The sequence below is a fragment of the Drosophila eugracilis genome, unplaced genomic scaffold (genome assembly GCF_018153835.1).
Source record: "Drosophila eugracilis isolate 14026-0451.02 unplaced genomic scaffold, ASM1815383v1 contig_2154, whole genome shotgun sequence".
NCBI classification, from domain to species: Eukaryota; Metazoa; Arthropoda; class Insecta; order Diptera; family Drosophilidae; genus Drosophila; species Drosophila eugracilis.
In genome coordinates, this window is record NW_024573038.1 from 10910479 (window position 1) to 10924263 (window position 13785).

The window sequence follows — 13785 nt, forward strand, 5'->3', positions numbered from 1 at the left end:
ACAGTTCGATAACAGCGCGCTTTACAGCACACGGTGTAATCGAACCAGTGTGACCACACCATAAAAACAGCACATTGAACTAGTATCGGAACGGCGATTGTGCCATTCACCGCGAACGATAACGATTGTTGGCATTCGCACGGCACGAATCGTACAGTACATTTACATTGCAAAAAAAGCATAAAACAAAGTTTTAAAACAATTAAAAGCGAGCAATCCTCGGCGTATTATTAAAGAACTAGCCCACTGTTCGCCCCATAACCGCAGCAGAGCGCGCGACCTTGCGATTTCACGGAGTAGCAGCGTCAGAAAGAGGGTTCATCGGCAGAGGGGCGCAGAGAGAAAATGTCACGCAAAGCAGCAGCAGCAGTGGAAGTGGAAAAAGAGTGAAGAAACCGCAGAAATCGTAGTCGGGATCTGATCTCGGTCCTTTGGAGTAGCGAATCCAATCGGGGCTCGGTCAGCCCATCCTCTTCCCGATCCTAATGCCGCCAGCCCAGTGGTAAGTGTGGTGTCGCGAAACTAACCGATGGGCAGCAGCAGCAGCCAGCGAAAGTAGGAGACAACAACGGAGCCCTGCGTCTACGGTCCTAAGAAAATTCACAGGTAACGGACACCTGCGAGCGCAATGCGAATGCTGCCGATCCTGGCCAGGATTGCTCATATACTGATGCTTGGATGTCGTCGGTAATTGAGTGCGCCATCCTCCGTTGGGAACCCCCTAGCAATCCGCTGGCACCACCATGCAAAGCCTGGACTCCTCATGCCAAGAAGCCGATGTAAGATCTTATTTGTTGACTAAAACTGATTAATCCTCATTTACAATTTTTTTTTTGCCAGTTTATTATAAATGACACGCTCAAGAAGTTAAAGGGATCCAGTAACGCGGATCATGTCCCGGGACTAACGGTCCACGCCCACGGATCGGGCGTCCATCAGACGCAGTTCGTCCAGTACGGCACGTCTGGTAACTCGCCTCAACTGCAGCCCCAGCAGTCGTACCACCAGCTGCATCCTACCCTCCAGCAGCAGCAGTTCGCCTCGTCGAGCAGCAAGTCGTACCTGGAGACTAGCCTGCTGCAGGCCATACCACAGATTCCTGCCCAGCCGCCCATTTGCATATTCGATGACGACGAGTCTCCCACCGAGGGCACAGGCGGCTCATTGGGCGGCCTGCTCACGGAGCCCACCTCGGCCACGCCCAGTGGCCTGCCCACTGCAATCGCTCCGTCGCCCTCATCGTGCTCATCTTCCACTACAACGCTGTCGAACTTTAACTCCATTACGTCGCCCTCGCCAGTGGTACCCGATCTGCTGTTGTCAACGCCGCCCGGCGTCAACTCTAGCCTGAGCAATAGCTCAACAGGAGCGGCCAGTGTATCCAGCAAGAAGTCAGAAAAGCGGCCACCATCCGCGAACTCAACAGCCAGTAGCGGCGGCCACCACCTGCACCATCATCACCTCCACCAGACGCACAATCATCATGTCTTGGCATCACCCTCGTCGTCGCCAAGCAAGCGCCAGAAGTCCAATAGCAGTAGCAAGGAGAGCAGCTCCTCTAGTCGCAGTTCAGCTTTACCCGCCGCCTCAGTCTCCACGGCAACCTCGTCGTCGCAATCAGCGCGCGCTGGCGCCGGCGCTGCCTCCTCCAACAGCAACAACAAGCCACCTTCCTCCGCCTGCCAGTCAACCAACAGCAAGTTCTTCAATCTTCACGAGAAAATAAGGGACCTGTATTTACATCTGCTGAGCAACGACCTCAACTACTTTGCCGAGACAGGGGTAAGTCTTATGGTTAAACAAATGAATATATCTGTTTTACATTTATTCAAAATTTCTAGCTAAAGCAACGCACCCGCTCCTTTACCCTGGAGCGGCTTGTGGAGCGGGAGAAGCTCAACACGATTGTGGTTAACCTGTATCCCGGCAACAAGGGATACTCACTGGCCTTGCATTATGACGAGCATATGCTGCTTAACCCGCAAACGAACGAATGGTCAACCATAGACAAGGACGAGGCCACGAACGAAGTTGTGGGATTGGGAACGGGTGCAGGACCAGGAAGTCATCGAACTCGGCCAAAGCCAGCTGCATTGGACGAAAGTCACTCCAAAGTGGAAATGGGACAGGCTAAGCACGACTTCGGACTAGTAGAGGTGCTTCGGTGGCCATACGAGAATGATCTGCTGCTGCAGTGCATCGATCGTGAGATGCTGCCGGAGTTTCTAATGGATCTGCTAGGAGCGGAGACGGTCAGTTTGTCAGATGGTGAAGGGACACGAGTTTATGCCAAGCCGAGCGTCTTCTACGCGGGATGCGTTATAGCCCAAATCCGCGACTTCCGCCAGACATTTGCCACCTCAACGAATATCTGTGATATGAAGCACATCCTGCTCAGGCCGACGAATGCCACCCTCTTTGCGGAAGTGCAACAAATGGGCAGCCAGTTGCCGGCCGAAGACAAGCTCGCCCTGGAGAGCCAGCTGGTGTTGGCCACGGCGGAGCCGCTGTGCCTGGAGCCGGATCCTAGCATAGGGAGGCAGGCCATCAACGCCCAGCATCAGCGTCAGCTCTTTAACTCCCACGAGATGCGCCGTCAAATGAAAAAGTTCACCCAAACGGCGATCAATCGGAAGCGCAAGTTGGACCAGTTTACCCATCATCACGGCCTGGAATTGTGCGATTACTTGGCTCGTCTGCGACAGCGACCGCGAACAGGGAGTAGCAGTGGTACCGGCAACGCAACCCCAGCTACGGCACCAACCAACAATCCGCTGGTAGGGGCCATGCTCTCGTCGTTCACGTCAAAGGTACCCCGACGACCACACGAGGTCATCCGCCCAATTCGACCGCCCACACTGGAGTATCCCGCCAATCTGAAGGTGCCCGAGCACGTGATCAGCGTGGAAAAGTACGCCAAGGCCTACGAGCCCTTGAACGAATTCAGCGAGGCCTGCAAGGACGGCTGCCAGCCGAATTGCCGTCACAACTTCCAACCGCAACTAATCGAGGAATATGTTCTTGAGACAGAGCGTGAAGCCAGCGAAGGTCGACGGGCTTTGTACCACATTAAACTGTCCATCTTCCAGCGCCCCTCTGATGCTGAGTATCTCGGCGAACTGTACGTGGACCGGGATTACCGGGAGGGCGAGCGCAACGGGGAGTCGTGCCGATTTGCGTTGGGGACTCGTGTGCATGCAAATCGATACATTCAGCAATTCCGCGAGATCTTCACCGAGGAGGGGCGAAAGGCTGTCAAAATCACGCATTTGATACCAGGGCATGCGCCCATCGTGACTCACACTGGACTGACGAACGAACAGCGAATCCTCTTGCAGCAGCAGCAGCAACAACAACAGCAGCAGCAGCGGCAAGCTCAAATGCAACAGCAACAACAGCATCAGCAAGTTGTAGTTGTAGGTAATCCACCACAGCAGCAGCAACAACAGCCCCAGCAGCAGCAACAACAACAGCAGCAACAGCAACAACAACCACAACAGCAACAACCCCAGCAAGCGCAACAGCAACTATCAGCCACAGTCCACCATGTGGCGTTACCTCGACAACAAATAACACAAAAGACTCTTAATTTGGCTGGAAGTAATGTCATTAATGTACAGCAAAACTTTCGGCAACAGCCAGCGCAGCAGCAACAACAAACATACACAATTGAGGCACCGCAACAACAAGCTGCAACACAAATTGTTCCGCAACAACAACAACAACAACAGCAGCAACAGCAACACATTCATCTTCAACAATTGGGCACCGGCAGCAGCAATTCCTCCACAACAACTCACCAAGTTAGTCTGAGCAATGGCTCCCTTGTCCTTGTACAGCAGCAGCAACCCCAGCAGCAATCGCAACAGCTGGCTCAGGCACTGCAACACTCAGGTATAACCATCCAGCCTGCCACCATTCAGCAGCAGCAGGTAAAGGGTACCTCTGTGGTGGGGGCCAATTCAGCATTGCGTGCCCAGCTCAACTCAAATGTTCCAATTTTGGTAAGTGAAACATTAATCAATTTATCATTACACCTTTATAATTGTATCGTACTCTTCTGTCACGGCAGCAAACGCAGCTGAAGGTTCAACAGCAACAGACCATGCAGAAGCAACATCAACAGCAACAGCAACAACAGACAACTGCCACTAGTAACAACAACAACAATAATAACAATATGAACAACAATACGGCCATACATCCAAATCCTGCAATAAATGCCATAGTCAACAGCATTATGAACTCCGCCAACCAGTACCAACAGCAGCAGCAGCAACAACAGCAACAGCAGCATCAACAACATCAACAACAATGTAAGCTTAAGTCATTTTCTGGCTTGGAAGCTTTCCAAATAACTTTAAAATGGTCTTTACAGCGGGAAACACGGCCAGCAACAACAATCCTGCAGCGCCCGGCGGAAACAATAGCAACAACAACGGGAGCAGCACCAGTGCAACCACACTTAAGAACTCCAGCAACGCATCAATTTTGAACCTGCTCAACAGTGCTCCAGCTGCCATGACCAGCACCCCAGTGGCTAGTGGAACTTTTACCACCTCGACCGGCCAGCAGCAACCGCAGACGCTGACACTTGTGCAGCACCAGCAACAGTCGACCCCTGCCACAGCTGATGCCGCCACTGCAACCTATGTACAAACCACACGGGGAACACCCACGCTGGTGAGTACTCAGCGGAAACAGCAATCTAGCGAAGTGCTCCAAAACTTGTTGAATGCCAATCGAAAGATTGGAGGTGGAGGAACCACCACGACAACGTTTCGCACAAACTCCGCTGGCAATTTGATAGCGGTCAACCTCAACCAAGCCGGGCAGTCACACCACCAACAAGCGGGCGACGGTAATCAGACAGTAAGAGTGTCCATGTCGGCGCTAGCCTCACAGTTGGCCTCACCGCCAGCGGTTATGACAAACCCCACTACCAGCTACACAGTGATCTCATCAGGCAATAGCGCCGCGGCTGCTGCAGCTTGGATTCAGAGTCCAACGGGTCCGGTCCAGCAACGTATCTTGAGCTCGCTGAGAAGGGACAGTACCACTGCGCCACCCAACGCTATTGTGGTAGGAATGGCAGCTCCATCGCCGGGAAGCGATTCCAACGCCTCCAATGCCAGTGGCTTTGCGGTGCCAAACAATCTAGCATCCACCTCCAGTAGTGGCGGTGGTGGTGGAGCTCTGTCCGCTTTGCTGACCAATGCGGCTACTCCCTCGCCATCGGGTTCGGATCACTCGCAATCGTCCCAGACGCATCAAAATCAAGCATTGCTGGAACGCCTCAGCAATGTCACTTCCAACGTGTCTGCCGTTTCCATGCCACATATGTCGCCGCAGCAACCACAGCCGACACAGCAGTTCATCACGAAAACCATTGTTCACTCTCCCGCCACCTCTTCAATACACTCGCCCATGTCTAGTCCGCATCCGCAGCCTTCTGCTTCGCCACAGCAACAACAACAGCAGCAGCAACAGACAACTGCCACCCTGAATCTGCAGGGCATTAATCTGTCACAGCTGCAGGGTGCAATGGCTAATTTTGCCGGTCTGCAAAATGTCCAGGTGCAGATTCCCGGCTTCACGCAGCCCATTTCCCTGCAGTTCTCAGGAAATAGTCTGCAACAGCAGCAGTCAGGGAGTACGGCAACGGGCGCCGGCACAGCGCAGGGTCAACAGAGGAGTGTTCTTGTCTCGGTGCCGGTCTCCAGCCAGCAACAGCAACTGCCACATACCATAACGTTGCAAACGCAATCGGCGGCGCACCATCAGCAGCAGCATCAGCAAAACCAGCAGCAGCATGCTCCTCCAACAGGCACTATTGTGAGCTTGCCCTCGACAGGACCTGGCACCCAGACAGTGGTCATAACAAACAACGCCAACGCAGGAGTCTCATCGGGAAGCAACAACAGCGGTAATGCAGGTGGCGGAGGAGGAACCGGCGCCACCACAGCCATGCTGACTCTTCCCATTGGTGAGTAAAAGAAAAATGCGAATTTAGTGCAGAGGCTGCTTGCTAGAATGCTGCACATCCGTTTCGGCCGGGCCGAAGAGATATTTGTGACTCCGGATTTGGCTTATTGATGCAATCTTTATTTATAAACGGACCATATTATTTATACGTAACTCTTTTCTTTTGATTGAACATGCTTAATTTTGTTCTCTTCTGTTTCTGTTTCGTTTCTCGTTTACAACAACAACATCATACAACACAAACCCGTTAACAACTCGTTTCGATCCCTCATGCAACTAAACTAATCCAATCCGATTTATGTGTCTTGTGTGTCCTAACCCGAAATGCCATCAGTTTGAGATTAGAGAGTCCATTATGTATAACCATAACCATACAGATCGTACTGGTTAAACGTCCAAGTTGGCGGCTCCCCGACCTCTGACCTTCGACATTTCTCATTGCAACCTAAAACAACAACCAAAAAAATCTCCCCGCACACCCACGTTCTGCTCTCTCTCTGCTTACAGCTCAAATAGTCGGTGCCGGTGTACAGAAACTAAATCCTCAAACAATACGTACCTCAAGTGTTGGTGGTGGTATAGGTATCGCCCAGCAGACGGTCCAGCAGCAGCAGACGATTCAGGCGCAGTCGGGAGGAAACAGTACGGCGGCCATTCAGCTGTTGGGTACCATTCAGCCGCGGGCCCGAAACGTCCAGGTGGTGGGCACTAAGCAATTGGCTAACAGACAGCTCATCACCACCCAGCGGCAGATTGGTGGATCTACGCTCAAGATTGCAACAACCCCTGTGAATTGTAAGTTTAAATTCCGTTGACTTTTGGGCGATTACAAGCGAAATTCTTTTTCCCATTTTTAGCTGGCAGTGTAGTAACCAACAGCGCCAACCTTAGTACCACTCCAATTGTGATGTCCGCGCAGAAGCTACAACTGAAAACGGTAAAGGCGCCCGTGCAACAGCATCAGCAACAGTCGCAGCAACAACAGCAACTGCAACAACAACACAGAATACTCAACCAGCAGAGCACCGCAACGGTCTCGTCGCAGACACTGCCCAGTCCCAACCAAGTGCAGGTGGGGCCGCAGCAGCAACAGCAGCTGCAGCATATTCAAATCGCTGGAAGGGCAACTACCGCAACGGGAGCCATCAGTCAAAGGACATTGACGGCTCTGGCAGCGGCCAAACAGCAGCAGCAGCAACAACAACAGGCGGCGGTCAATCGAAGGCGCTCAACCACCGATGCGACCAAGTAAAGGATGTGGATTGCCGGGGACTGAGACGACTGAGAGATGATGATGAAGCATTAGAGCGAACAAGTAAAAAGGCTACGCGTTGTGTATTGCTTGATATTATAGTTTATGGTTACCTCCTAACTATCACTACTACCGTACATTGTATACCCATATAACTATATATGTTTTGATGTGTAATCGTAAGTGTAAATTGCATGGGCAACAGCATGGCAGCTCATAGTTGTGCAACCTAGTTAGGAGCTGGAGCTGAACCACAGTATTGGTCCCTGGCCCTGCTCTACCGACTGCGCTTGTGTTAATTGTGTCTCCCTTGGCAGAACGAATTAGGTGTAGAGGTCTTAATAATATTTATCTAGTTGTATATACGCATATATATTATATATATATATATATATATGGAAATTGTTTCAATATGTCCCGCGCCCAATCGCCATTTAAACTAAACACAAGAACACCTATCAATTTGGCTCCAAACTCCAATTCGTTAAGTCCTAAGACTAGTTCTTTAAGTGTGCTAATTTTAAGCTGTAAATCATGGGAGTCGCCGAAAACAAAAGGAAAGCAATAATATGAGGAGAGAAAAATCAACAAAACAAGTAAATTAATTGTAAAGAAATTCTAATTATTATGATTACGTTTAGCTACGAGAGCATATGAACCGGGTTAGGGGTTCATTTTAGCAATTAAAAATATTCATATATTATTACTATTAAAATTATTATTGCTAATTATTTAATCGATTGCATAGCTTAAGTTCACAAAAGAAGAGAGAAAACACACATTTTAGTTTGTAATGTACAATTCGTAGCCTCAACCAATTTAGTACTTCCAATTACAGAAACATTAAAAAACAACGGAAAGCAAAACAAAATACACAAAAAGTCAAAACTTATTTTAACAATTTATTTGTAATAGCTCAATGTACAATGAAACTAGAGAGACAGGAGCAGCTGATGGAGCTCAGGCGAATGAAGTTGCAAATCGAGTAAGGATGTGTAAAAAGTAACGCTTTGACTATATACAAATTTGTTTTTCAACTAAGCCAGTTTTTTGTAGATGGAAATTATTTATTTAAGTAACGATTTTATTTATGTTACTACTCTGCTGTCATTGTTTAGCATTGTTTGATTCAGCTGTACAACACTAAAACTAAACCTCTTCAACAAAAAAAAACAAAAAACAAAAACCAGCAACCAGAAAAGTAAAAACAAATTAACCTCACCATTACCCGTATTCCCTACCGTACCCAACAAACACACTCAAGCATAAATTACTCAATGTTAATATTAAATAATAAATGTGATTTAAGAAGAATAAACGAAAAAGAAAACATGGTACTACGTAAACCGGATGAATGATTGAAAAGCATTACGAAATGGGAAAAATGTTACTCAAGCAAAGCGACGCAAAGAACTGGCCAAAAAACCTGAGTACGAAAGTTATATACATACTTGATAATATGATATACGTGTGGTCTGATCAAAGGGTTATTGAAACGTAATTCAAAGATTTATTAATGTAATGCGGAGCAATCTAAGCAGCAGCATAAGATATTTATATATGTAAACACGAAAACCACTATTAATATAAATGTGTAATTTCAATTCAATAACTGCTTATCAAAATACCTGACTGTAGAAACTTTTCATTAAACTGATTACGAAGAAAACTCTTGAGAAATACTAAACGAAAATTTAAATTACGACAGAAGCAAAATAAAATAATGAAGCGCCGACAAAGTCAAAGCAAAAGCTCCGTTAATCAATAAAGTGTGAAATGAATTATACATTTTAGTCTTGTCATTCTGAAACTATGCTTAGTGGACATTCTAATAATATGCAGAATTAGAAGCTACTTTTTGGAATGAATAGATTTTTCAAGGTATTATTTTTTTTCAGAAAAACACCTTTAGGCATCCTAGTCAAGTAAAAAGTAATAAATGTTTATTTAGCATATCTATTAACAAGCACATTCACAGTTAAATTAGCCCCGGTTAAGCAGCAGATTAGGATAGAACCGTAGCCCCTCCACGGACTCGTCGCGACACACTTTGCCCAGACGCTCTGCAACAAGTAATCGCTCCTTTGCCAGCAGGAGAGAGATTCCAAGCTGCTTGGCAAGTTCCTCGACAGCCAGAGACTCGGCAGCCTCAACCTTTTCCAATGTGTCAACTGCAATAAGAGCATCATCGTGCGATTCCAGTTGAAGCACTCTAGCACCGCTGGGAAAGCTGCGTAGGCGTATAGGACCACTAAGCTGCTCACAGGCGTGCAGCAAATCTTCTGGCGAAAGTAATTCAAGTCCACGGGCTCGATTCACTCGACAGTAAACGTCAGCCAAAGACATCATACCTCCTTGCTCCTAAAGATTGAAACATTGGTGATTATGAATATATATTTAGTTCAGTTCTTACCTCGATGGGATCTAGCAGCATCTCGCAAATCTGTCGGGCTAAGCTACTGAAGTAAGCCGAATTGCTAGTAAAGTTATCCCGCGTCACGGGATCGTCGATTCCCAAGCTCATTAAGTAGGATTTGAAACGCACCGTTTCATCGTCGGATATTTCGCCCTTTTGCTCGCGTATCTTGCTGCTAATTGTCTTGGACACTCCAACCATATCCTTCGCCATGGCCATGAGTACACTAAGATCTTGAAAGGCCATTGCTATATTCTCATCCGTTGCCTTGGCTTTCGCCTCCAGATGCCGTTCAATGCCGCCAATTCCTGTCCTTTTCTGAATGCGAGCTAGTCTATCGTTGGCTGGTTCCGACACTGGACTACTGCTCAATCCATTAATGACAGTTTCGTTGCTCAGAACTATTTCCCAGACGCGGGCATTAAGAGTCTCCCGCAGAGCGCTGTGGAACTCCACGCTTAGTCCATTCTTTCCGGATAATTTGATGTGAGTTGCTCGACTGGTGTCCAGTGGTCCAGGCCCTTTGTTCGGCGCCGGAGGACGAAGATGCATAATTATGCGAGTCTTGCGCCCAAAGAAGTTGGAGGCAGTTGTCTCCTCGCTGAGGGATATCACATAACTAAGTGGCAGGCAAAGTGTTACGGCGGCCCGGGCTATTTCTCCAGGACGACCCCAGAAAAGTCGGTGCGTGGTGAGCACTATTTCGCCCTCCTCAAACTCCGTCTGATAACGTTAATGTAGTATATTACACTGGGTTTTTGATTGAGGGGGTTCACCAGCTCACCTTTTGGTCGCCATCATATATTTTCACCTTGTTATCGCGGCTGACAAAGGATTCATTAGAACTCAAACGGGCCTCCACATAGGCGAAGCGATTCATTTCGGGTACCTGTTATTTTATGTTTCGCCGTTCTGTTTGTTGTGACATTTGTTGGAGATGACCTAACTTGCGTGACTAACTTGTGTTTTAGAGATGGCAACATATTTTTACAGTAGACATCGGCTAAGGAGATTATAATATATATGTGTATTAATATTTTTGGTTTGGTTTCAGTTTTTAGTTTTCATACAAAATATTAAAATTTTGAGTTCTTGTCAATATATTTATACGTAGATATATTAATGTAATATATTTGTTAAACTCTTTGCGATATATGATATGTTACATTGTTACATAGAAATCTATCGCCTTGCTAAAGGAATATCGTGCGGGCGCGGACTATCGATATACCTCTGGGCTGGTATAGATAAAGAAGAAGCAAAACGGTGCAGCAGCACTTCTATTTTCGTGATAGTTTTCCCCAATTAGTGCTAAAATTTATAACCATAAATGCTATTTTCCGACAAACATATGCAAAATGATGTGTTTTTCCTGAGCTGCTTACATAACAATGCACTAGTCGCGCAATAAGCAACACACATCGATCACCTGGGATTAGCGAGGCTTTGGTTTGGACTTCATGGCGACTGTGACGGAGGGCAGTAAAATGCTCGAGGCAGCCCTTCAGCAAATGGATGGCCTCATATCGAGCACGGCCACCCAGGCGGGATCGGTATCGGGAGCAGGAGCTTCTTTGACGCTTAGCGAGCGAAACTTGATTTCGGCCACCAATGTTCTGTCGACAGCAAAGACTTTGGCTCTCGCCCTGCAACAGGTGAGTCACTCAAAATAAGATAAGACTGAGAAACCACAGGGCTGATATGCTTATTTTAGGTCGGTCTGGCTGCTCCAGCCCCGGATCCTGTCACTGCGGCCATCATCAGCGATTGGCTGGAGACACACATACCGCGCCAAGACTCCGACGAACGAATGCGACGCCTGCAGCGCGATAAGGAGGGATTGGCTCTGCAGTATCAAATGCTTGCGGAGCGTGTCTCCGAACAGGCTGACAAGATCATAGAGCTCGAGGGCCTTATAACAGAAAAGAGCCAGCAACTATGCACCAAGGAGGAACAGCTGCAACGTCAAATGATTTCGAGTTCGGCCTACGAAACGCAAAAGCTGCAGTTGATGAGTGCCTTAAGTGAATTGAAACTACACCGCACTGCCTTGGAACAAGCCAACGATGGAAGCGGCATAATTTCAGCCAGTATTCCGTACGGCAGTATGAGCAATATTAACCAGAAGCCCTTCCTGGGGTCCCCTAAAACGCCGCCATCTGCACTGCGTCATCAGATCAAGCCGCAGTTCCACAGCTTGCCGAGGTCACATGGCAAGCTGGCTAATAATAATAACAATCGTGCCTTAGACGTGAATGCCAACAGTAGCGGCAAACAGCGGAATGTAGTCTTTGCCTCGAACGAACAAATTCTGATCGAAGACAATCCTAATCAAGCGGAGGATGCTATGACTTCCAGCTTCATGTCGCAGTTTACGCCCTCACCTAAGCTTCGTGAACGATCTGCTCGCGGCTTGCGAAACATACTAGGCAAGTTGCGGCGCAGTAACAGCAGCAACTGTGAGTTGACTGCCTTGGAGCAGGCGGAGCCCGAGTTCCGGCGAGGCGGTTCCCGAGCAACCGCTGGAGGACGAATAGAGTGGAGTGCCCAAACACCGTTGTTCGGTGAGAACGAAAAGCATTGGAGCACCTGGGGGCCCCAGGAAGTGTGCAATTGGTTGGCATACATGGGTCTGGGCTCCTACGAGGACAACTGTCGGTAAGTTCATCATAGCATAGCATAGTAACGAGTAAGTGAATAATGACAATTTTTCGTCCTTAGAAAGTGGCTGAAGGCCAATCCATCTGTATCGTTCTTTACCGCATCGCCTGTCGACATTGAACGTGAGCTCAACCTGAAGCTACCGCTTCACCGAAAGAAGATCTTGTTGGCCATCGATGACCTAACTGGAAAGGAATTCGACGACTTGACATTGAAAGCATCCAGCTTGGATGTGGCTTGGGTTCTGCGCTGGCTGGATGACATTGGTCTGCCCCAGTACAAGGATTACTTTATGCAGGCCAAGGTCGACGGACGGATGCTGCATCGTCTAACGCTCGAGGATCTTTCCCAACTGCACGTGAGCTCCTGTCTACACATTGCATCTTTGCGAGCGGGAATTTTGTGCATGCGCCGTTTGTCTTGGAATGCAGAGGGACTGATTCGACGATCCATTAAGGTAGTCAGCGAAGATGAGGCTGCAGCCAGTCCGGACAGAGACAACGTAGAATTATGGACAGCGCACCGAATAATGGGTTGGTTACAGACCATTGACCTCTCCGAATACACGCCAAATCTGCGTGGTGCTGGTGTCCACGGCGCTTTGATGCTGTATGAACAGCGCTTTAATGCAGATCTGTTGGCCGACCTTCTGTCAATACCACCGAGCAAGTCTTTACTGCGCCGTCATTTGGCCATGCATTTCAAGGAGCTGGTAGGTCGGCCGGTCATCCTCAGCAAGCGTGATGCCGAATCGGCACCTGGATACCAACCCCTAAACATTACTGCTAAGCTGAAGCCGGTAAAGAGAACACAGTTTTCGTTAAAGCGTCGCAAGAGCTCCAAGGGACAAAGCGACATAGACTGGACAGAGTATGTGTGCCCAATGAATGCCAGGGTGCCGGAGTCTTCTCTGGCGGACACGGCCAAGGACCATGAGAGCTCAATGAGTTCGAATTGATGATGAAGCCGACAGACGCACAAATAGATTGCAAGAAAAAAATGTTTTTTAGTTGTAAGCTCAAGCCTGTCCCATGATCCCTACACAAACGAACGAACTGCCACCTGAACCAATTAAGCAACCAAATCCACAAAACGTGCGACAATATTAGTGAGAATTTATCTGAACACAGGCACGCCCAATCTTCCAAACATCTTTCGAATGAATTCGATTTAAAATTCTTTCGTCAACCTAAGCATACCAGCAAACATTTTGGAAATCTTTATATTAACTGTAACTAACATTTAGGATAATCTGGATCTGGGATGCAATGACATCTTCTGAATAAGCATAACGATAATAACGAGAAGTATTCGCAATGGCATTGAAACGACCTTGAGTGCGATCATAACCCTTATAGACTTATCGCCCATTTTGGAGTTTATCTTTTGTACTAACACGTAACTGTATTGACGGATATTTTATAAAATACAAACTACGTTGCCTTTTACAACCAAATATGTTTTCTAACTT

At 47.9% G+C, this 13785-nt stretch overlaps 3 protein-coding genes across 4 annotated transcripts; 2 read left to right on the forward strand and 1 right to left on the reverse strand.

Moving 5' to 3' along the window:
• Window positions 1-114: 114 nt before the first annotated feature.
• LOC108104008 (mediator of RNA polymerase II transcription subunit 12) lies at window positions 115-9023 on the forward strand. 2 transcript variants are annotated; one of them, XM_017209829.2, is made up of 7 exons: window positions 115-779; window positions 841-1782; window positions 1842-4004; window positions 4073-4316; window positions 4379-5986; window positions 6493-6780; window positions 6843-9023. In XM_017209829.2, the coding sequence occupies exons 1-7, from the start codon at window positions 744-746 to the stop codon at window positions 7235-7237; spliced, it is 5676 nt and encodes a 1891-aa protein (XP_017065318.1). In that variant the 5' UTR covers window positions 115-743; the 3' UTR covers window positions 7238-9023. The 2 variants fall into 2 exon arrangements, with proteins under 2 accessions (XP_017065318.1, XP_017065321.1); XM_017209832.1 differs by lacking the exons at window positions 6493-6780; window positions 6843-9023 and adding an exon at window positions 6320-6473.
• A 135-nt stretch (window positions 9024-9158) lies between these two features.
• On the reverse strand, window positions 9159-10594 carry LOC108104009 (vacuolar protein-sorting-associated protein 36). Its single transcript, XM_017209833.1, has 3 exons — window positions 10438-10594; window positions 9651-10376; window positions 9159-9598 (listed from the first exon to the last, which is right to left on the reverse strand). The coding sequence occupies exons 1-3, from the start codon at window positions 10531-10533 to the stop codon at window positions 9221-9223; spliced, it is 1200 nt and encodes a 399-aa protein (XP_017065322.1). The 5' UTR covers window positions 10534-10594; the 3' UTR covers window positions 9159-9220.
• A 292-nt stretch (window positions 10595-10886) lies between these two features.
• LOC108104011 (liprin-beta-2) lies at window positions 10887-13770 on the forward strand. Its single transcript, XM_017209837.1, has 3 exons — window positions 10887-11308; window positions 11368-12311; window positions 12375-13770. Exons 1-3 carry the CDS (start codon window positions 11114-11116, stop codon window positions 13270-13272), a joined length of 2037 nt encoding a protein of 678 aa, XP_017065326.1. The 5' UTR covers window positions 10887-11113; the 3' UTR covers window positions 13273-13770.
• The last annotated feature ends 15 nt before the right edge of the window (window positions 13771-13785 follow it).